Source organism: Cetorhinus maximus, chromosome 14 (assembly GCF_964194155.1).
Source record: "Cetorhinus maximus chromosome 14, sCetMax3.hap1.1, whole genome shotgun sequence".
Taxonomy (NCBI): domain Eukaryota; kingdom Metazoa; phylum Chordata; class Chondrichthyes; order Lamniformes; family Cetorhinidae; genus Cetorhinus; species Cetorhinus maximus.
This window is the reverse complement of record NC_135892.1, coordinates 17,205,681-17,228,615: the sequence shown is the minus strand read 5'-3', so window position 1 is coordinate 17,228,615 and position 22,935 is coordinate 17,205,681. Positions and strand designations below refer to the sequence as shown.

The 22,935-nt window shown below is 46.6% G+C and overlaps 1 protein-coding gene across 3 annotated transcripts in view; it reads left to right on the top strand.

The window, feature by feature from the left end:
* rnaset2 (ribonuclease T2) overlaps nucleotides 1–21,927 on the top strand; it is a 39,685-nt gene extending 17,758 nt beyond the window's left edge. For all 3 annotated transcript variants that reach the window (XM_078556586.1, XM_078556584.1, XM_078556585.1), the window contains exons 2-10: nucleotides 2,560–2,676; nucleotides 9,755–9,815; nucleotides 11,296–11,357; nucleotides 13,564–13,621; nucleotides 16,684–16,748; nucleotides 19,405–19,518; nucleotides 19,955–19,997; nucleotides 20,091–20,165; nucleotides 20,693–21,927. In XM_078556586.1, coding sequence (XP_078412712.1) covers nucleotides 2,576–2,676; nucleotides 9,755–9,815; nucleotides 11,296–11,357; nucleotides 13,564–13,621; nucleotides 16,684–16,748; nucleotides 19,405–19,518; nucleotides 19,955–19,997; nucleotides 20,091–20,165; nucleotides 20,693–20,884 — 771 coding nt within the window. In that variant the 5' untranslated portion in view covers nucleotides 2,560–2,575 and the 3' untranslated portion in view covers nucleotides 20,885–21,927. The remainder of the gene's footprint in view (nucleotides 1–2,559; nucleotides 2,677–9,754; nucleotides 9,816–11,295; nucleotides 11,358–13,563; nucleotides 13,622–16,683; nucleotides 16,749–19,404; nucleotides 19,519–19,954; nucleotides 19,998–20,090; nucleotides 20,166–20,692) is intronic.
* Nucleotides 21,928–22,935: the final 1,008 nt, after the last annotated feature.

Genomic DNA, 22,935 nt, shown 5'->3' with positions numbered 1-22,935 from the left:
CCGCTCTCCCCGTTCCTCTGGTTAATCCGGGGAGGTGAGAGGAGGGGAGAGTCAGAGGGTAAGCACCGCCTGCAGGTGAGACGGCGGAGTTCCAGACTTGTACTCGGAGGGGCTGAGTCTGGGAGTCGATGGGGCTCCTGTGCTGGGCGCAGCCTCCCCAGTCAAACAGCTGACGGGGCGGTCCAGGCTCTCAACCGGACTGGGATGGCAAACCTCACCGACACCCCAACCCGAGTCAGCACCCTCGGCGACACAGGAGGGAATATGTTGGTTCTGAAATGAAGTCTTCAGTACAAACCCTGCTGCTAGATTGTAATTTTCAGTTATATTCTTGTGAGTTCATGGCAAGCTTAAGTTTGTGCCGTTTTAGATGTTTGTGGAACAGGAACGTGACTAGGTATTTTGTGAGGTTGGGGACTGCTTTGAGACTGGCCCGAGGAACAAATGCCCGTGTCTAGACTTGCATCGATGTGCCCAGTTGCAGCAACACCCAACAGGCGTCACATGAGCTTGACTTATTTCCCGAGTCAGCTGTAACTCAGCAAAGCTGCGTGAAAGTGCACTGAAGGGAAGAGGGGGAAGGAGGGGAGGGGGAAGAAGGGGAGGGGGGTGGTCAGCAAATTGATACACGGTTTGGGGGGCGCGGTTAGCGGACAATCCAGTTTCTCTAGTGGTCAGTCATTGTTGTCCTGTGCCAGCATTTTTCTTCTGTCAACCAGCAAAACACACCTGCACATTTACCTCCGTGCTGTTTGTGGGATCTTGCTGTGTACAAAATGACTGCTCTGTTTGTCTGTATATCAATGACTACACATTGAGGAGAACTTCATTTTTATGAAGAGCCCTGGACCCTCTCGATGGCACTCGATTGACATTTTTTTTTCCCGTTCAAACAGGAACCTCTGTACAATACAATTAAGTTTGCATTTTATGTTTAATGAGAAAAATCTCGTGGACAATTAAATTTTACATCCCTTTTTTAATGTCTGTTTCCCGTAGTTGGGCAGAAGTAGGCAGTGGGCAGAAGTAACAGAATCATAGGATGGCTACTGCACAGAAGGAGGCCATTCTGCCCATCGTGTCTGTGCAGGGCAGGTCTCCCAGGAGTTGGCTCCCAATCTCTATACGTTGACACCCCCCCCCCCCCCAAAACTGCCCGATGGGAAGTGTGTGTCAAGTGAGGAGAGGGTTTGACGTGGATGAGGTGGGGCTCCAGGGTCAGGTGCCATTATTGCTTGTGGCTGGTCTCTGGTTGGGGAGAGGATTCAGTCAGGATTTCTGTTCCTAATTGTAGGATCAGTATTGTAGTTAGACAGCCTGTACTTGCTGAATTTTCCACTATTTACAACCCAGGCTCCAGAGCAGCACTAAGTCTTTGACTTAATGTTGTACTGGAGTCACAGACTGGGCAAGTACAGCCAGTTCCCTTCCCTGAAGGATATCGACAAATCAGTTGGGATTTCACAACTGTAAAATTACAGATATTTCCTGGTACAGTTGCTGCTGACGAAACTTGACAATGGACCAGAGTTTATGTACCAGCAACCTTTGCAAGGGCCAAAGCACTTTTTCAAATTAAAATAAAACTCCTGTATGCTGCAAGCTGACTTTCACAGAGAGAAAAGTCAATGGGCAGGAACATATCCAATTGTTACGATAAAGATGAAGAACATTACCCGTTCTGGCTTTGAGGCCTACGGATGATTTAAGGAACTATGAAGGATCCGGGGAAAAAAAACTGTCTGGAATGTGAAAATTAATGGGAGGCGGCTAACGTAAGGGTGGGGTTTTAACCCCATAGTTAAGATAGAGTTCGACAAATTATTGGGCATTTTATAATAGGGGAAACCTTTTTATAGAACAATAAGGGACTGTCAGTATAAAGCCCAGGCCCACCCCTGAAAAAAGGGGAAAAGATATCGGAGCTGCAGTCCAGGGCAATTTGGTTAGTTGCCACTTAGAGCTGCGTTGAGCTACCACTTGCTGCTGTCCGTACATGTGAAGTTTCGCTTATAGTCACTTGAGCTTAAAGCAAAGTGTTAAATATGTACAGGTCCGTGTGTAAACTGGGATTACTGTGTAACAACACTATCAGGTGCTTACTTGAATTCTCTTGCTAATGTTTTAAGTAAATATAACTTATTCCAGAAATCTTTGTCTCGAATTGTTTGTTCCACATGTCTGAATTTGGACTATTTGAGGAAGGAGCGCCCTACGTAACATTGGAGTTTTCATTGTGACTTTTTTCTGGCAACAGTCCACGAGTGACCAGATTTAATGACTTCACTGTCACAGCTTGTCCTGATGGGATTTGTACTTGCAGCCTCTGGGTTGCTTGTCCAGGATCAGGACCGTTAAGTTAATATACCCTTGTAATGGCCATTTGGGCACTACACTAAAGTTCCCAGTGGATCCAAATCCCAACAAGGAGCAGAGAACGTTGGAAAGTGATTTAAGATCTTTCTGTTTAACTTGGGCCTGGAGCTCTGACATTTGGCTGCAAGGACATAGAAGCACTGAACAGCGTTAACCCCTCAATCGTTATCTGTTTGCTCACAGGACAAGTTAATGTGAAATGGCTTATCGGAAAGGCAAAGGAAACAAGAGGAAGTGGATGTTTGCCTGGGCTTTCCTGCCTCTGCTTGTTGCCTTAACTCTTCCTGAAATTTCTGATTGGTAAGTGTGAAACAGAATGTGGGTAAACTTTGCCAAAAGTTACACTGCTGACGTCCCCTGAAATTACTGGTCACGTTGCATCTTTAGGAGTGGAATTCGAGGTGTCTGCTAGAATTAGCTTTGTGACATGAATTAGGTGTCACAATCATTCAGGAGGTGCGGGACCAGAGAAACTCTGGGCCAGGTGGGGGTTGGAAGGTGTCAGACGAGGTTGGTGGGCTGGTTAAAACAAAACACGCAGGATCCTTGACTTTCTTTATGAGGGCATAGAGTACAAGAATAAGGATGTTACACTACAGCTTTGTATAAATACCAGTTAGACAATGGGCAAGATGAGGAAACATTTTTTTACACAATGCGTTGTAAGGATCAGGAATTCACTGCCCATGGGTGGTGGAAGCAGTTTCAAGAGTCCCTTTCAGACAAAAAAAAATACTTGAAATGGAAGAATTTGCAGGGTTACGGGGACAGAGTGAGTATTACTCTTTTCAAAGAGCTGGCACAGACACACTAAGACGAATGGTTCGGTGGGGGGGTGGGTGTACAATTCTATGAATTACTTCTTCGCCCCCATCCTACCATTCGCTTTGCTCCAGTTGTTTTGTTTCTGTAGTTTCGTAAGTTGTATTTTGAAAGCACACCCTCGGAGCTGAACTCGATGTTCTTTGCATGTGGTTTGAGTCACAAAGTGATTTCTCACTGTCCGAGCTGGTGGGTGCTTTTAAGCTGAACGACTCGCTTTGTAAATGAGTCTGTTCCTTCACCTCGGCAGCTGTGTGCAGAGGCTAGAAAATTCACCTTGCGATTCTTGTGGGCAGAATTTTCCGGTTGGCATGCGAGAGCGGGACCTGCACGGTGACATCAGGCGAGCATCCCGATGTCACCACGCGCCATCGTGATATTTCGTTGGGCAGGCACGTGATGATCTCTGATGTGCGCCTGCCATTAAGTAACGGGCCACTTAAGGCCCTTGAGGCACCAACTGGCTGCGATTTTTTTGGGGCCCGTGCGATCTTCGGGTCGGCGCATGGGCGCAACGGGCAGGCGGGTAGGAGACATTTGTATAAACCTCATCCACGGGTGGGATAAGAGGGCTCAGTGGGGTCACGAGTGTGCTCTGTCAAATATTTAATTTGGAAAGTAACTGATACTTGCCTGTGTGAGCTGAAATACTTCAAAACTCACACCAGCTGCCTGGTCTGGACTCTCAACCTTCAGGTCAGCACTCTGCAGTGAAGAAACGTTTTGGGGCCTGCAGGTTTCAGGAAGCCTTCTCTTAGCCTGGGAATGGGAGTTGAACTCTCCACTGGAGACACCTCCTCTGAGGAGGAAGGGAGGGCTAGAAGGAGGAGGAGGCCAGGAGTGCAAATTCAGCCTCCAAGGGAGCCAACTTTGGGAGGAGGGGTGCAGGGCCAAGAGGTTGTCCAAGGCGGAAGGGGCCGCAAAAAATGCCACTATCCTGCTGCCAGGTTATACAGGCGGCGAAGCAGCTACCTCAATATGTCTGAGGAGCAGTGCCGAAGGAGGCTCCATCTCTCAAGGGAGACGGTCAACTATATCTGTGAGATGATTGGGCCTGAGACCTCCCCTAACTGTGTGGGTGGACACCCCATGCCAGTGGTGCTAAAGGTCACAGCTATCCTTAACTTCTATGCCTCTGGCTCCTTCCAGGGGTCGGTGGGTGATCTTTGCGGTGTCTCCCAATCAGCTGTCCACACTTGTGTCAGGCAGGTTACAGACGCTCTGTTCAGACGTGCATTGACCTTCACCCACTGCTGTTGGGACCAGGCAAGCCAGACACACCGAGCCAGAGGCTTCATGGCCATTGCTGGCTTCCCCTGTGTCCAGGGTACAATAGACTGTACACATGTGGACATCAAAGCACCAGCAGGTGAGCTCGGTGCCTTCGTCAACAGGAAGGGCTTCCACTCCATGAACGTGCAGATAGTGTGTGATCACAGGATGCAGATTCTACAAGTCTGTGCAAGGTACCCAGGCAGCTCCCACAACGCCTACATCCTCAGACACTCCCAGGTGCCGGGGCTGTTCAGTGCTCCAGCCCGGCTGGATGGATAGCTGCTGGGTGACGAGGGCTATCCCCTCAGAAGGTGGCTCATGACATCGCTCCGTCATCTAAGATCAAGCTGAGCAGCGGTATAACAGGAGCCATGGCACCACAAGGGCTGTGGTGGAGAGAACCATCGGTCTTCTCAAAATGCGCTTCCAATGCCTGGACCGTTCAGGGGGTGCACTCCAGTACCCCCAAGATCGTGTGTCGCTGATAGTGGTTGCATGCTGAGAGTGCGGCACTGGAAAGGGACGACGCCGTGGACAACGATGTAGATGCAGTGGCTGTGGCTGCACACAATGAGTCCAGCAGTGAGTCCAAGGATGAGCATGCACAGTGAAATGCTGAGGGGGTAGACGCTGACCCGGGCATACTGCAGGGAGGTAGGGACACCCGGGAGGCTTTAATCCAACGAACCTTCAGCTAGCAAACCACAGATGGACCTCCAGGACAAGTCTGGGCTGCGGGCTCCACACTCGATACCTGAGTGCTAAATCTGCCTGGGTAGCAACATTAACTAAGGGCCTTGTAAATAAAGCTGAATGTCACACAAATCACTCATAACATTATAGGTAACCATCCACCTGGAGAAGAAAAGAGGCACCCTCAGCCATGGTGACGTGTCTGAATTTAATGGTATAACAAAAGGAACTTAAGAAAACAAAATGACAGAGGTTAAACATCACAACAACTCATACAGACCTAATTGCGGCCAACACAAAAGCACCAGTGATAAACCTGTGGTGTGCCTAAGGTGCCTTATGTTTACGCTTTCGGGTGCTACGTCTTGGTGCTGCCCCATCGATCGGGGTGGCACCTGAGACAGACTGCTGACTCTGCTGTCCTGTAGGCCTCGATGACCTTGGCGGCCGACCTCTGGCCCGTGGAACCTGTGCTGACCCCGCCTGGGAGGGAGCTGCCAGTTCCACAGCTGGCATCTCCCCGGTCGTCACGGCCTCACCGGATGCTATGGTCACTGGGAGAGGGGCGGAGGAGCTGCCGCCCTCATCCGGAGCGTCCTGAGAGGAGCCCAAAGAGACACCAGGCAGCTGCTGCACCGACGTGAGGTCGGTTCGGACCTCCCTGCTCACCATGGATGGATGGGCACCGAGCTGGGAAACTTGGTGCCCAGACCATCTCCCACACTGGCAGTGACCAGCTGAGGTCAATGCCGATGTGAGGGCTTGCTGGTCAGAGCTCATCCCCAGGAAGCCCTAATGGGTCTCCTGGAGGAGCCTCTCCACGAGAGTTGCCACTCTCTCCTTGGAGGAGGCAAAGCGCTTAGCCACGAGGCTCATTGCTTCAGCGATGGTCTGCGTAGACTCCTCCACCACGGACACCAAGCCAAGCAAAGCCTCATGTATCTCCACCAGATGCTCCCGCACACCCGGCTACATTTCTTGCGTTTGCTGCGTCGCGGACGACTCCAGAGCCACAACATCAGTCACCGATTGAGCATGTGCCTGGTCCCTTGCATCCTCCGACTGCTGGCACCATGGGCACTCTGTCTCCGCCAGCTCCTCCAGCGACTGTGAAGTGCCCTCACCGCTGTGCCCTGGGACACTAGCCGATGATCTAATTCCCACCGAGGTGCTAGTATCTCCGCTGGTGCCTGCCTGGCAGAGATGGTGTGATGCTGGTGAGTCTGAGATTTCAGGGCCCTCAGGTGTGAGAGGGAGCCTCTGCTGCTCCTCCTCTCGGCCCTGCTTCGCTGATGCTGAAAGGAAGAACAAGGACATTGGATCAGTTAACGTGGAGACAGTGTCAATGTACATCCCTGTCCCCCGGATCATTATGTGCTCATCCTTCAACAATAAACAATGATCAAGCCATGTTGCAAACTTCAATCACTGAACATTCAGCACTGCCATGGCTGTTGGGAGAACAATGGTGACCTCACTGCTGGGCAGACATACCTGTCCATGGCACCCCAGCCTCACCGACACCGGTGGACCTGGGCGCATGGTGCCTCTCCAGATCTAGGACCTCCTACTGGAACTGGGTAAGCATCGCCACCTGGGCCGGCCCTCTGCCAGTCCTCACCCACTCGGCGGCATTATGTGCATTCTTCTCTTGAAAAAGAGAGAAGGACATTGATTAGTGCTACTTGTACCTGGATTCTCTTTGCAGACAGCCCACCCCAGCCAGAGTGGGACATATCAGGGGTTCCAGTGCCTCCTCACCCCACTGCTACTGAACACTCTCTCAAAAATGCTAGGCCTGTCCCCACCCTTGGCCAAATGCTGCCTATGTCACATGTGGCACCACGGTCTAATCTCCCATAGCAAGGAGGCGCAAGCACGTCGAGTGCAGAGGACAGCAGATGGATCAGTGCTTGAAGCTCCCCTCCCAGCATGTCATCACCCTGACTTGGACATGTCCTGCAGTTCCAGCACTGCCCCTGGGTGCAGCTCCTCCAGGTTGTCCCCAAAACAGTCATGTGGGTCTCAGTGTACCACATGCTGCGAGGGCAGAACCCATCTCTTCGCCACCCTCTCAGGGGTGACCTAGGCATGGGCAATATCTGCTGGCCCACCCAGCGAAGGACACATGCCATCAATGATTCAATTCAGTCACTAAACTCAGACTTGGGGTGGGATGGGGCGCTGGGGGGGGGGGAAGCCTACCTGCTGGGTTAAGTGACCAATGCCAACATGGTACTCACCCTTCCCGAGCGCAAGAGGTCATTGAAGCACTTGCGACACTGGATCCAGGTGCGCTGCACCACGTCGCAGGAGCTCACCACCACCTCCCAGGCACGTTTGGTCATGTGGGGGGGGGCCTCCTCCTGTCCTGGGGTACAAGGACCTCCCTCTGCGCTGCCACCTCCTCGAGGAGGGCAACAAGGCAATCATCCGAGAAACGAGGGGCACAGTGCCCCCCTGCCCTACCCTCCTGCCTGGCCTGCTCACCAGCAGCGCTCTGGGGAGCCCTTCCACTGGCCATGTTGGACAGCCTCTGAAAGGCTGCAACAGCTTTCTTAAACAGTCCGCTAGGTCACCATTGGACCCGGCAGTCCCACTGCCGCCCGCCCACTCCCACTGTCCTCGGGAGCCGCGATTCACGCTGGGCGAGCCTTAATTGCCCCCCCCCACCCCCACGGGTAAAGTGGTGGCATGGATCCGATCGCGGGCGGCGATTGGGTCTTCCCCTGCTCCGCCCGCCCGACAGGCAGAATATTCTGCCCTGTAACACTTATTTCAGCAGTAATAAATCAATCGTGGGGCTTGCCAACGGCTATAAAGTTTCAGTGCAGTAACTGGGCTGCTTTGCTGATGAAGCATTTAAATCAGGTCACGTGTAGGCATACGATTAAATGTAAGAGATTCGGGACAGACAGCAGGAGAAACGTTTTTGCACAGAGGATTCTGAGGCTTTAGACCTCACCAATAGTGTTAGTGATTGAAACAGAAACCATTAGCAGCATTTAAGGAATGGGTTAGGTCGATGGAGGAGAACGGGGAAATTTAAAATAAAAAATGGGAATGACGTGGGATTAGTGTCACTGTTCGTGTGAAGGATGTTCCTTCCCTTTGTCGGTCTGCTGAGTTCAGCCAAAGATTTCTGGAATAAGTTCCTTTTTACTTGTCGTCTCTTGCTGATTTTTGTTTGCTATATCAGTAAACATTCGATAGTACTGTCACACAGGGATCCCAGATTACTTAAATGCATGCACAGACCTACCCCTTTACTTTAAGCTCAAGTGACTGTAGCAAAACCTGTTACTTACAAACACCAGCAAGTGGTCAGTTCAGCAGTGATTCGACATAGCTCTTTAATTGGCAACTGACCAGGTTGTCCTTAATTGCAGCCTCGAGTGTCTTTGTAAAACATCTTTTATACCCTTTTTCAGATTGTTGATCTGGGCATTATATTAACAGGACCATATTGTCCTATAAATGTTCCCCCCCGCCTTCATACAAAATGCCCAACAGTATGTTGAGCGCTTTGTCTAAACCAAGGGGTAAAAACCCACCCTTTTGTTATCCATCTTCCATTAATATTCACATTCCAACGAGAGTTATTTTATTCCAACCCTCATCAATAGTTCCTTAAATCATCCGTGGGCCTCGAGACTGAACCTAGAGATGTTCTTTTTTTCATTCCAACAGGAGACATTCCTGCCCATGACCTCTCTTATCTGTGTAAACTGCTTGCAGCATTTTGTAGTTTTTAATTTTCCTTTGGCCTGTGAAGCATGCTGGTGCTTAAAATTTGGTCAATTTTAAAATTTGGTCAATTTTAAAATTTGGTCAATTTTAAAATTTGGTCAATTTTAAAATTTGGTCAATTTTAAAATTTGGTCATGTTACAGTCAGCTGTATGGAAAAATGTTCTCTTCCAACACCATCACAGACTGGGCGGAATGGCCAGAAACTACTGTCATGTGGTTCCTATGTAATCAATGATGGCCAATGTGTTAGAATGTGTATTGTGTGACGCTGTAAAAAGTTTTGACTTAAAAAGTCGTTCTTCCTATTCCCGTCAGCCTCCCCTTCTCATTTCTTCTCCCTTTTTCTGAAGACAGGAACTCTGTTGGGTTGTGATTCTTTGAATGTTAACATCTCTCTGGTGGGCCATCCTCGAGTTGTGATCCCAGTTGGTGAGTGGTAACCAGCTGTTCAGCTGTGGGAGCATTGCATTTGAACCTGACCCTTGTCCATATGTCCTTCCAGCATATGTTGCTGAATGCTGAGAAACAGAAACCCCAGCTGATTGCTCCCCGCTCCCCTCTTCCTCTGCTCCTATCCCTGGCCGATCGGTTGAGCATCCTGAGTTTCACCTCAAATCTCTGCGTCAGGCTAAGATTGGACAGTTCAATGTAGACTAGGGATTGAAGCTTATCCATACAGCCCACTACTAAACTAGCAGTGTAACCCACTAAGCAAATGAGGATCTGACTCTTGCAAGCTTATGAAATTCAAGGGAGGGTTCAAACCACTGACAATATTGAAATGTGTCACATGAAATAGTGAAAACATTTGCTAATTATAGTCTCTTCTACTGTAGCAAAACTCACCCATGGCACCTCCTCATTTTGTCCCAGCACTGGCCTCAGACTGTGTGTTTGGTGAGTATGCAACTGTTGTAATATTTGTGGAGTTGGCTGTTTTTACTTTTGCCTGTTACGTACTTGGACTGGAATTTTAAAGTGTCCTAAAAAATCAAATGCGCAAAGTTTGATTGTTTATTTGATTTTGTTTTATTTTGTCCATTTTTGTTTTTAGTGGTTGGGTGTGTTTCTGGGTTTGAGTGAGCGGGTTGCAAAAGTTGTTTACGCACGAATCAGCTGAATTATCGACTACAGTTTGAATCGTTTGCTTCCTCGTACTGGGGCTTGTGACTGACTGTAAGCCGGCCCCACTGTGTTTGCTGCTTGAATGAAAACATCGGGAGCAAAATGGACGCTGCTCCACCTCAGTGACCAGCCGAGGCCGACGTGCCAAGAGTGCCCAAGGGCTCAGTCACCGTTTTGGATCGGGCGAGGGGCAATGCTGCAGTTGGCCTTGGTGTCCCTGGATTGGGGGAGGGAGAACTCGCATGGGTTCACGCTCCAGGTCGTGAACCAGTGACTCCTGCCTGAAGTGGGCGGGAGATCTGGGTGCAGGCAGCTCGCAATTGCTCCTGTGTGTTCGAGTAGCTTTCTGCCACTCGCTGTCCACATTCACATCCGACTATTGACCGGCCTGGGCACTTTTTTTTTTGAGGTGCTCGGCACTTGGAGCCAAAGGAAGGAACTGCCAGGGGAGGAAGGGAAAAGAACAGCAGAGAAAATTGCTGAGGGTGAACTCTTTTATTAGCGAATGGAACAGAAAGCCATGCCAAGTACAATTGATTTTTAATAAAGGATGATGATAAGGCTCCCTTCCCTCACAAAATGCTCTTTGAGGTTTCCTTTGCGGCCATTTTTTTTTTATAGGTTCCGGTGACCTCGTGGCAAACGTTGAAGAGACTGATTTACAGAGTGAAGGGAAGGAAAAAGCTGGGAAGCGAGGGAGAAACAAATACTGGGTGGGAGAGGAGAAATCATGGTCCAAGGCTGGTCCCTAGGGAGGGAGTCAAGTGGCTAGACAGAGTGACTTTGGAAAGGGAGTTGCAAAGGGCACTTTGTTTGGGTGGTTCCACCTGTCCTTCTGGCCTTCAGATGGGACCCAGGCAATGCACCCAATGAGGGGCTGTTGTCTCCCAATGTTTGAAGCCCTCAGTGACCTCGGGCAGATTTAAGGTGCCGCATCCTGACATCATTTCCGCTCGCGTTGTCTTTCCCCAGAATGAGGAGAGCCTTATCCCATGGCAAGATCACTGCTTGGAATGCAGGCAGCCTAAGTGCCAACAGACCGATGCCCAAACTAAGTAGTTCTCTGTTGCTCTTTTTTGGGTTTTTTTGAGAAATTCCAGCATAATTGTGGGTTGCAGTACTTGTGATTTTATTTATAAATGGATCTCTAGTGCATGATGTCAGTCTTCCAGAAATGGAACTCTACCTTAGAGCAGATTTTAAAATTGCTGTAAACTTTGTGAAAAATCTTTATATCTTTTACCTCTCTCAGATGGTGAATGAGACTTGTAAAGTTCCTCCTAATATTAACTACTGGACAGTTCATGGACTCTGGTAAGCAGATGCACTGATTCATGGTCTGTTGTAAATTTTATAATGTGTGCAATTCCTTGTTCACGTCATGTAGTGCATTATTAAAGCACTCAAAGCAATGCACAGCCAATGAAATGCAGTCACTGTTGATTTGTTGGCCAATTTTCACACAGCAAGATCCCACAAACAGCAAATGCAATGAATTACCAGAAAACCTGTGGTTTGCTGGTGGTGTTTGAGAGAGGAATGTTGATAAGTGCTCTGGGAAAGCTCACCTGCTCTCCTTTGAATAATGCCATGGGATCTTTTACACCCACCTGACTGGGCCGCTGAGGCCCCCTGCTGAATGTTTCACCCGAAATGTGGCAGCTCCCGCAGTGCAGAGCACTCTCTCAAAAAGCTGCTAGTGCCAGCCTGGATTCAGAGCTCAAATCCTGGAATGGGGCTGAAGCCATGACCGTCTGACTTCAAAGTAAGATTGGTACCAATAGAGCCAAGCTGACATTGATAATGGTTAAATACTGGTCTGCATTTTTCCATGTTTGTTGGCACCTCTGTAAAGCCTGGCCTGAGATGTTAACGTAGAGGAAGGAAGGACTTGAGGAGCAGACTATTTTAGAATTCACTTTAAATCTCCAATCCTTTGCCCAATGGTGTGGTATGAAGGTACTAACTTTGAGGTCAGAATGAAGCCGGACTACTTCTAATACCTTGATGTTCCGTTAATGCTGTGAATTGGAGACAGTGTGCAGCTGTACTTTCCCAGTACCCAGGTCAAGCAAGTGTTTTTTTTTTTTAGTTTGTTCTTTCATGGGATGTAGGAGTCACTGGCAAGGCCAGCATTTGTTACCCATCCCTAATTCACCTTGAACTGAGTGGCTTGCTCAGCCATTTCAGAGGCAATTAAGAATAAATCACATGGTTGTGGATCTGGAGTCACGTGTAGGCCAGACCGGCTAAGAATGGCAGATTTCCTTCCCTAAAGGGACATTAGGGAACCAGATGGGTTTTTGCAACAATCGATGATAGCTGTCGTGGTCACCATTACCGAAACTAGCTGTCTATTCCAGATTTATTAATTTAATGCAAATTCCACAAACTGCTGTGGTGGGATTTGAACCCATGTCCCCAGAGCCTTAGCTTGGGCCTCTGGACTACTGGTCCAGTGACATTACCACCATAGGGGAAAGACCAAAAAAAACCCAGCAGATTGTCATGAAAGCCCCAACTGGTTCACTAATGTCCTTGAGGGAAGGAAATCTGCTGTCATTTGTCTGGGACTACATGTGACTCCAATTCCATGTTATCTGCTTAACGTTCTGAAGAGGCCTCGCAAACCGTTTAATTGCACAAGTCACTTGATCAACTAAAGATGAGCAATACATTACCCACATCCTATGCAGCTTTTGACGTACATTGGACTCTTGATTTGCTAACTGCACCAAATGGCACTTGTTCATCGCTCTGTGGTCAGCGCCATTCTTTAGAGAAGATCGTTGACATTGCAAGCAACAGCTTGCACAATGGTCTACTCAATTGCAACAAAGCCCAGCTGAGAAAGAGGTTGACACTTTGTAGGATTGCAGTGGAAATCAAAGTAATATTTCCTCCCTGTAACAATAGCAATTTGGGTATGAGCAATTCCACATGTCCCTTTAACATGAAAATGTGCCAGTTTTTCAATTAATAGCAACTTTGATCCAGATGGGAGAGACGGATTAGTGTGTAAAGTGGAAGTTGCGAGTAGGGTTACTGTCCTTAAGATGGCCTTTTCCTTTGGGAACAGCGGCTGACTTTGCCCTGTTTAACTAAATAGCAACAACTGAGAGTAACTTATTGTCTCTGACATTTTAGGGCATTTTTCAGATGTGATGGAATGCAATTTTAATTTTAATTTTATTCCTTCCATTTTTTTCTGTCACTCGTGGTCATCCCACCCCACCCAATGCATTTGCTCGCCCTGGTTTTTTTTTCCTCCACCGCCCCCCCAACTTTTCCCCTGTGTTTCCCACTATCCTTCCTTAACTTGGGAGGGTAGAATATGACTGCAAGTGTTAGAAATCCAATTCTCATTAAAAAGTCCTTTGAAGGTGAAGAGTTACCCACCTTTCCTTGCCTAAATTTCCTGCTTTTACTCCAGAACTATATTGATATAAGAAAAAAAATGACTTGCTCAGAATAAAGCAGGTCCTGATCGCGTGAAACCATTGTTTTTTTTTTTAAATAGGCCCAAAAAAGCCCAGATGTGCAACAACTCCTGGCATTTCAAAATCGAAAATGTCGAGGTGGGTATTTAACTTTAAGTAAGTTCCCGCTTAACGCTGTTTCACTTTATCGTCTTTAATAAAGTAGTTTCAGTATATCCGTGTAACGTTGCCAGTTTCACCGTAACCTGTTTTGCCGCAAATGTTTCTTCTGTGGCCTGCCTGGTCACAAGACCTTTCCTGCAGCGTTTCCGCACTTGTTAGTTTCCCCTTTCCCCTCCTGCTGATGGCCTGACCTCCCAGCACCGTTCGCCTCACCTCCGCTCTGTTCCCACCTCAGTCCCTGGGGTTTGTTCTTGCTGCCCCACTCCTCACTCCCCTGCTGGCTTCGCTTCTGCTCCTGGCTCCTGCTGCTGGACTTGCACCGAAGTCCTGGGCTCCATCTAATGGCAAAAGCGGTTGGTCGGCGAAAGTTGTCCAAGGACTTCAGCTGCTACCCGTAACAACCAATGTCTGCCACTAGATGGAGCCTGGTTCAGTAAAAGTACTGTACTGTGGGTGAGTGTATTGTAATTTTCTTCAACACTTTCCATCGCATTGTATGTTACGTTTCTTTTATATTTAGTGATGTATTTTATTTTGCAAGTTATTTCAGCTGGGAATGTGCAGGAACGCAACCACAACTTTAAGTGAGGACTTACTATGTTTACATTGGTGCTGTGGGGGCTCTTGGTCAAGCAAGATGGCATATACTACTTTGAACCAACATGATGTGCAATTTGAAATAATAAGCTAGGTGGTTATCCTTTTGTTGAAGTACATTTAACGTAACCTGTACAGTACGTCCTCACTTAAAGTTGTGATTGCATTCCTGAAAACCGCAGCTTTAAGTGAAACATTGATTCCTGTAGGAACCAATGTTAAAACTAGAGTTAGGTTCTGTAAGGCCTCCCTTATCAGAAAAATTAAAATATCATACCTGCAAGTTGAAATACTTTACATTGCTAAATTCCAACATTGGTAAATGAAATAACTTTATAAACAAAATAGAATTTAAAAATATCAAAGAAAAATGTAACCTCCTTACAGGACCTCCTGCTCACTGCTGTTCCTGTTTCCTAACTCTCCTCCCTGATCCTCCTCCTTGCTGCAGATCTTTCCCCTCCCCAACCCTCTGACCTGCGGCCTCTCTCTCTCTCTTTCTACCCCCCACACCCCGCCCCAGCCCCTCCATCCCCTGACTTGGGGCCTCTCCCAACCACGACCCCCCCATCACGACCCTCTGACCTGCGGCCGCTCCCTACCCCACCTCCCCAATGACCCTCTGACCTGCAGCCTCTCACTGAACCTCCTGACCCCTGACTCAACCTTTCACCGCTTCCCTCTCCTGAACCTGCGTTCCTGTTCACGATCCAAAGCTGGAATTCTGGGGTTGTGAAAGTGCGAATCCCAGTAGTGCTGAGCTGGGGCTCTTATAACCAATATTTGTTTTTAATCGCTCTCGCTTGCTGTTCCCCTCTCCTGAGCCGCCGCTGTGAGCAAGGGCTCTAAGTATGAGTGGCGGGGCCGGAGGAACAGCTTCGACTGTCATTTAAAATACAAATTAGGTTATGATATTCCCCAGCTCGGCACTTCTGCACCAGTGGTACTTGCACTTTCACAAGCCCGGGGATCCGGCATCGGATCGGATCTGGATCTTCAATGGGAAGGAGCGCAGGTGCAGGAGAAGGAATCGGTGAGAGGTGAGTCAGGGAGTTTGCAGGGAGGCTGAAAGTCAGAAGGTCGGGGAGAGTGAGAGACTGTATGTTGGGTGGTAGGGATGGGAGTTGGGCATGTGGTGAGGCCGGAAGTGGGATTGTTAGAGAGCAGGAGAGGCCGCTGCAAAATGGCACTTCAGGAACTCACCAAGGCTCCTTCGACAGCACTTTCCAAACCCACTACCATTAGAAGGACAAGGGCAGCAGGTAGATGGGAACACCACCACCTGGAAGTTCCCCTCCAAGTCACTCACTATCCTGACTTGGAAATATATCGCCGTTCCTTCACTGTCACTGGGTCATAACCCTGGAACTGCCTCCCTAACAGCACTGTGGGTGTACCTACACCACAGGGACTGCAGCAGTTCAAGAAGGCAGCTCACCACCACCTTCCCAAGGGCCAATAGGGATGGGCAATAAATGCTGGCCCAGCCAGCGATGCCCACAACCTGTGAATGAATAAAAAAAAATTGGATCACACAGGAAACGACTTTAAAATTAATCTCATGATGCTCTGAGATTATGGACCCCATTAACTTACTGACGTTAAAGCGAAACAACGTTTAACGAGGGCTAACCTTATCACTTTATCATTCACATGGAATACTTAAGTTGTTATATTTGCATGTACTTGATTCTAATTAAGTACTAGCACTTTAATGTTAGAAATGGGGGAATGAGGCATGAAGCTATAACGTTAAAAGGAACTTCTTAATTTTGAGGTTGAATTCATATTCAGCTTGAGTGTTGGTGAGAAGTGGCTTTGCTTTCATTGATGCTATGGTTATGTGATTAAGCATAGCCTGAATCTGGACTCTAGGTCTAAACTGGTAGCAGAGAGAGAGTCTCTGGCGGAGTCAGTCTCACTCTGTTTCCCTTCAGGGCCAGTTCACTCCTTGACACCTGACTTTACACTCCAAGTGAAATCACTTCTCATTGAGGCTAAACCATGAGGTGTAAATGTATTATTGATTGGGACTGACTATTGTAAGTGTGAATGATAGTTTGATTTCACACCTTGTGACAGCCCCGTTCTTGGCATGCAAATGTTGATTTTTGGATTTCTGAGTGTGCTCAGTAAGGTGAAAGTTCAGGTTTCTCTGAATAAAGACAAGAAACTTCAGTTGGTTAGACTGGGTCTCTACAGGGCAGGGTGACCATGCTGTGACCTCTGAACTGTGGCAATTCGGCCTTGGACCCAGGGAGTGCTGAGTGAGTTTAAAATAAAGGATCCAGTGCAGATTGGTGAAGGGTGTATTACGCAAGATTAAAATCCCACTGTTAGCATTCTGTGTCCGAGTCAGTTTCATTGCAGCTCTCGGTACACTTTCAGACAGAAGGGTGATGCTGATGGTTTTGGGTTCTGATGTCTCTCTTTATCTGCAGGGTATTTTATCTGAATTAGAGCACTGGTGGCCTGATGTGCTCCATCTCAACAGTACTGAGCTCTGGTATGTCTTTTTGGTAACATTCTGTTATTCAACACACACATGAAATAGTCGCAAGTGGACATTTAACACCAGCTGCCCACAGTTGTCTTCTGTTCTGTGCACAAATGCCACTTCAGGACTTGAGCATGCAATCCACTGACGCCCCAGTGCAGTACTGAAGGAGTGCTGCACTGTCAGAGGTGCCGGCTTCCTGATGAGCAGTTAAGCAAAGACCCCTCCACAAACAATTTTGCCCATCCAACAGATACGGGGAGCACAAGTGTTTCGGAGGGGCGTCTGTGGCTCATGGGTTCCCTGCAATGCATTTAGCAGTGAGCCCTAGGCAAGTGCCCGTGTGGAGTTCCTCAAAATCAAACTCCAAATGCAGGGCCCGGTCAGTGTGACCTCCTCCATTTGACGGCAAGTGAATGTGAGGCCACCACTGCTGCTGCAGATGGGAGGAAGGCCAGGTCTTCTGCGTCAGAGGAGAACCAGAAGTAAAGGTGTACCATATCACTTCCCCTCGAAATGTGGAGAACAGAAACAAGTTGTTCTGCTCATCTGGTCTATGCTGGCCGTTTACTCATTGCCTGGCCCTAATCCCCAGTTTGATGCTTGCACCTTTTGTTACCAATGCAAAGTATGTAAGTATATGTTTTGGGTCTGTCTCTCTAAATTAGAATGAAATGGGGTAATGAAGGGGGACCTTGAGACCTGTTCTGAATTCTGCAAACGACAACCTTGGGTGATTTTGTGGTTAAAGGGGGCGGAGACGGTGGGGGGGGAGGGAGAGTGGGAGTGGGTGCAGGTTGTTTTACTGGGAAGAAGGTGCAAGATATTCATGCCTGTCAGCAATGAGCAGAGCAGTTGTGCTGACAGTGGAAAAACTGTTAGTCCCCAAGTCCCAGAGAGGTACTAGGAATGTTGAGTTTTATAAGCAGTTATATTTTAAACTGTTTAACTTCAAGATAGAATGGAAGTTAAGATCTAAAGGATGGCTAATTATCAATTCTACCTGAATACAAGGCCCATGTAATTCACACTGCCGTTGGAGATGGGCTTTGAGTAGGAAACTGTGGTAGGATCTCCTAAAAATCTCACTGAACCTCACAGGGCAATCTGCAGGAATCTGAGAGATCAGAGAGAGAGGCACCAAGTCTTTAATGCTCACCATGCAGGATGTGGGTGGGAGCTCACACTCAGATTGAAGAGACCGAGTTTGTGATGGTTTAAACGAGGCTGGGAAATTCACCTAGCTTTGGCTAGAGGGAGGGATGCCCAATTCGTTCCTCACCATGAAAGCCAGTTCGAAATCTAGAAGTCATCTGACTGGAAAAGAAAAAGGAGCTAAGAATCACTTTGGACTAGTTCCCAGAGAATAAAATGTCCACTTAAGGGATAAAGTATAACCACGGAGGGAGAATTTTGGTCGTTTAAGTTTTAAATCTGGGATCTTTTCTGTAGTTTAGTGTATAAGTTGCCTACTGAGATGGTGTTTAATCAATGTTGCTTTTAGTTTGTTTGTTACAGTACACATCTAAAAACTAGAAATCTTGTCGCGTCATCCTTTCAGTCAGTCACTGAAAGTTTGAGCTTCTTTTGGTTAATGGTTTCTACAGGGATTATAATACCTTTTAATATTCTTTTATTTACAAGTGACTAATTCCCTTTTAAAAGGATTTCTGGACTCAACGACAGATTCAGACTGAGAATCCCATATTCTAATCCCTAATTCTATTTGAAATCATATTAAATCTGTGCACACTCATTACTGTCTTGAGCCATGGGAACAATCTCTCACTATTTTACCTTTTCGTAATCCCTTCCATCCAGCCTCCGCTTAATCTTCTCAGCTCCACAAGAAAGACCCTAGCTTCTCATTTTGTCCTAACTGAAAACTTCATCCTTTGTAACCTCCCCATAGGCGCCTCCATTTACAGCCCTGACATCCTTTGTCCCGTGTTAAGCCCATCATAGGGGCTGTCATTTCGTATTGGTGGGTCACCCAGAGCAGGGTGTAATTAGTTCTGACTAAAGCTGAGTAAGTAGAGTGCATACTCAAAGATTATGAAAATGATCTCTGTTCTCCAAGACAGAAATTACGCCAATTCGAGGGCCCTAGAGTTGATTCCTAGAGTTGGCTCTACTCTACCAGAGCAGCAATGGGGAAGGGGGCATTAATAGGGGAAATCGGCCAGAGTTCCTGCACCTGGTCACTGTTGCAGCTCAAGTCAGGAGAGAATTCAGTTTGCTGCCTCCCCACAAGGTTGAACACACTGGCAGCTATTACTGTTCAGGCTCACATATGAAGGAAGTCCCTCTGGGCTTGGTAACTGTCTACTTGCATTTATATAGCACCTGTAACAAAAATAAACCCCTCCCCCCTCTCCCTCCAGGCTCTTCACAGAGCTCTTATCAGACGGGAGTGGATGCCAAGTCAAAGGAGGAGATGTTAGGAGGGGTGACTAGAAGTCGGGTCAAAGAGGTTTTAAGGAGGGTCTTAAAGATATAGGTAGCTGTGGAGTCGGACCTTGGTACAAGCTGAAAAACATTGGAAGAGTAAGGAAACCTCTCGGCAACATGGGGTAAAACCTGGGTGTCTGGCAGCATGTAGACATGGACAACAAGCTGCTCCCACTCACCACCTCTACCTGACACTATGGGTCTCTCTGTACAGGAAACATGAATGGCTGAAACATGGAACGTGTGCAGCTATGCTGGAATCCTTAAACACACAGGAGAAGTATTTCAGCAAAGCACTGGAACTGTACCAAAAGATCGACCTGAACAGGTAACCCGCCTCCCCTCTTGTTAATAGATTTTGGACTCTACCCAAACCCTTCTCACTGAAACAGCCCCGACTGGAATTTTGGCTATATTTTCCTCCCAAATCGTCAGACATGTTTGAAGCTGAGGGAAAATCAGCAAGGGGTATAACCAGATAGGTTAACACTTCATTTGTTCTGTTTGTGTGCTTTCTTGTTACCACCAAAACCAGAGCATCTGGGCCCTCTTCACCTATTTCTCAGTCACCCCAATCCCCCTCCTTGCTCATGCTCTGAATGCATAATTGAAAAAGAGTTCCATGTGCTCAATCCTTCTATTAATAATCAGAATAATTCTGAAATCAGTCACGGTCCTAACGTTATACTGCACAACTTGAGGATATTTATTTTAAATCAGCAATTTGTTAATGAGATTGACCGTCCTTTTACATTTTTATTCAGTGCTCTGAAGAAGTTTGATATTTTGCCATCCAAGTATTATATGGTAAGTACCCACTAGCGTTCGTCCTTTTGAGCACCTCATTTTTCTGCTTTGCACACTTTGCTCTAATTCTTATGGTAACATTCTCACACTTAGATTGAGAACATTGAAAATGCACTTGTATCGTTCTATGAGGTAATACCGAAGATTCAGTGCCTGTCTCCAACTGGGGTAATTTATGCTTTTTGTTTGTTATTTGTATAGTTCTGATCAAAATCTGACTTCAAGTAAATTATAAAACCTTAATTTTTGAGTATATTTTTCACATGATTTGCCTTGCTGCTGTTTAAGAGAATCCAAATCCGAATATCTTGTTTCGCCCAGCCTAACTGTGTAGACTGATGCAATATGAAGACTGATTAGTGTTGAGAGATTATCCCAGAACCAGGAGCAATAGCTCATGTTGATGGGATTGCAGGGGAGATTACACATGAATCATTTGGTGTCTGCAGCAAGTTTTAATCTCCTCAGGTCTGGGAATTAAGGTTAAATAGTGATTTTAAAATTTGGAGATTTGGGTCTGCAATTGCTTGCCGGTCTACTTGAAAAGACTTTGCTTGATTATAAATTGAAATGTTGTGACTTAAACACATTTCAGACATATTCTGCTGTTTTTGCTTCAGAAAACAGAATCGCTTGGAACTGTGTTTGTGATTTTTTTGTTTTTGTTTCTGTTTCCTCCACTTCCCCAACCACAGGGAGGCTCAGCGCAACTACTGGGCCAGATTGAATTCTGTTACACTAAAGACTTTCAGCTGCTGAACTGCACAAAAACTGCACCTAGTACGTTCGTCTCCGAGAATGGCAGACAGCACGCTACCTATTTGGACTTATCTGTGTGTAACCGTAACCGGCAAATCTATTACCCTCCAATCGAACACCTGTACTGAGAGAGAAGATGGCAATTACAGTGGTGTCCTGTGCTGCAGGTTCACTGGAGAGCACAATACATTTGTGTGTGAGATACTAAGGACACGAGTATGAGCTGTCAGTTTGGGCGCAGTGCCAAATTTTAATATTGAGGGAAGTGTGTTAGCAATGCATAGTGGGTCAGCCAACTTGCTAAGAGGGCAAGTACATGTGGCTCAGGTGATTTTCTAGCATTTAATGTCCTTTTATCACCATTTCCTGTGTGTGGAATTACTTAGTGAAATATTTTAATAGATTTTATAGCTTATTTCTGCCCAGATAAAGTAAGCTTTATCTCTCATTTTAAATAGGCTTGCCTTATTATGTGGGTAAGTTAACCTGTGTATTAAATAGTCATCATGTTTATCATGGTATTTGGTGTTGCGCAACACACTTCAATATAATGGTACTGGTACTTGAAGTCAGGAAACCAAAGAAACTGTTTCATCAGTGAATAGGACAAGAATGCAGCCAAGTTTTCATCTTAAAGCTTTAGTAATTTGTGCTTGCTTAGTTCCTCTTCCTCCGACTCAGTCATTTCCTCAGCTGTAGGGAAGTGCTCGGTCATTATACCTGGAGCTTCCTCTTATTGGCAGTTAGTGGGCATATGCCCCCACCAGATGAGACACAATTCAATTGACCTCTGTGCTCTTCACCAGAAGAGGATGTCTCACGTGCTGGTGGTGTGTTTTGGTCAATGTGAACCTTCTCTCCCTCCTGGGTTTTATTATTTGAAAGCAGTGCTTGTTTGTGTACCTACCTTAGTCTCACGAGCTGGAATCACCCATCACCACGGTGATTGTTTTACTATTAAAGATGGTTTTAAAGCTTCCAATTAACCTTTCTAATGAATAATTAAATCAAGCTCGGTAACACAGGTTGTGGCTCAGGTAAAATCATGATATTGCAGTTTCTAAATAGAGGCTTTTTTTTCTTCTGACTTGTGTAACATTACATTGAAATATTGTGAATTTGTAATTCAATAAATAGAGTTCTTTTAAAATAAAACTGAGTACATTTTAAATTGGTCATTAGAGGTGGGTGATCTCACAATTCCTCCATCAAGAACTTGCCTTTAACATGAAATTTGAGATTGGGAAGGATATGCATCAAAAAGTTAAGTCCAAAGAGAGAGGTTTTAAAAAGATGCAAGGGGTGTGACGGAGCAGAAATCCTCTCCAGCATCTGGCACAGCAATAGGGAAGGGCAATAAATAAATGCACCATGTGAACAATTAAGACTTGTACGGCAAAACCTGGATATCAAACATGTAAGAGACTGCCGCCAGCTGTCTTCCTACAAATTTTTTATTGCATATAGTGTTTAAAACAAAAATTTTCAGGGAGTTCTTTAGTCAGCACCCATAATGGCAGTGCAAGAACTCTCACTGGCATTGAGAGCTCTTTCTCTGGCACTTTGAATGGATCGATAAAGAGCTTATGCTACCAATCACTGCTGCTATGGAGAAACTTGCTGTGAATTTGGAGGCAGTCATGAAATGAGCTGAAAGGAGAATTGCCTAATTCAGTGCGAGTTCCAGATAGAGTAGCTTTGCAATAGACTGTGCTGTGTTGAACTGTAAAAGGGTTCGATGCACTGAAGGTTGTAATTCCAGAGCATAGCTTGTATATTTCACATTGCAAGTTATTTTGAGTGTCTTTTTTTTAGACAAGTATCCATTTATACAGGTTTCTGTGAACTCTTCAGTGAGATGCCCTGTACAATCTAAGGCAGTTGCAGGGCTCTTGTGAAAGCAGCACACATCAAATATATATTGAGCTCACTAAACAATTTGGCTTTGATAACAGCAATCCATCACTTACCATCATGTAGATTAAGATGTGTTGCCTACATGCTTAAACAGGAGGGAAGGGAAAGCTGGGACAAGATAATAGGTATAGTTGACAGGAGAGCAGACCATCACTTCATAGCTGATCCACCTGCAATTGAGGACAGTTGGCTAATCCCACTCTTCACAATAGAAAATGCCATAATTCTCCACTAACTGTTCTCCACAGTAATTCAAACTTGA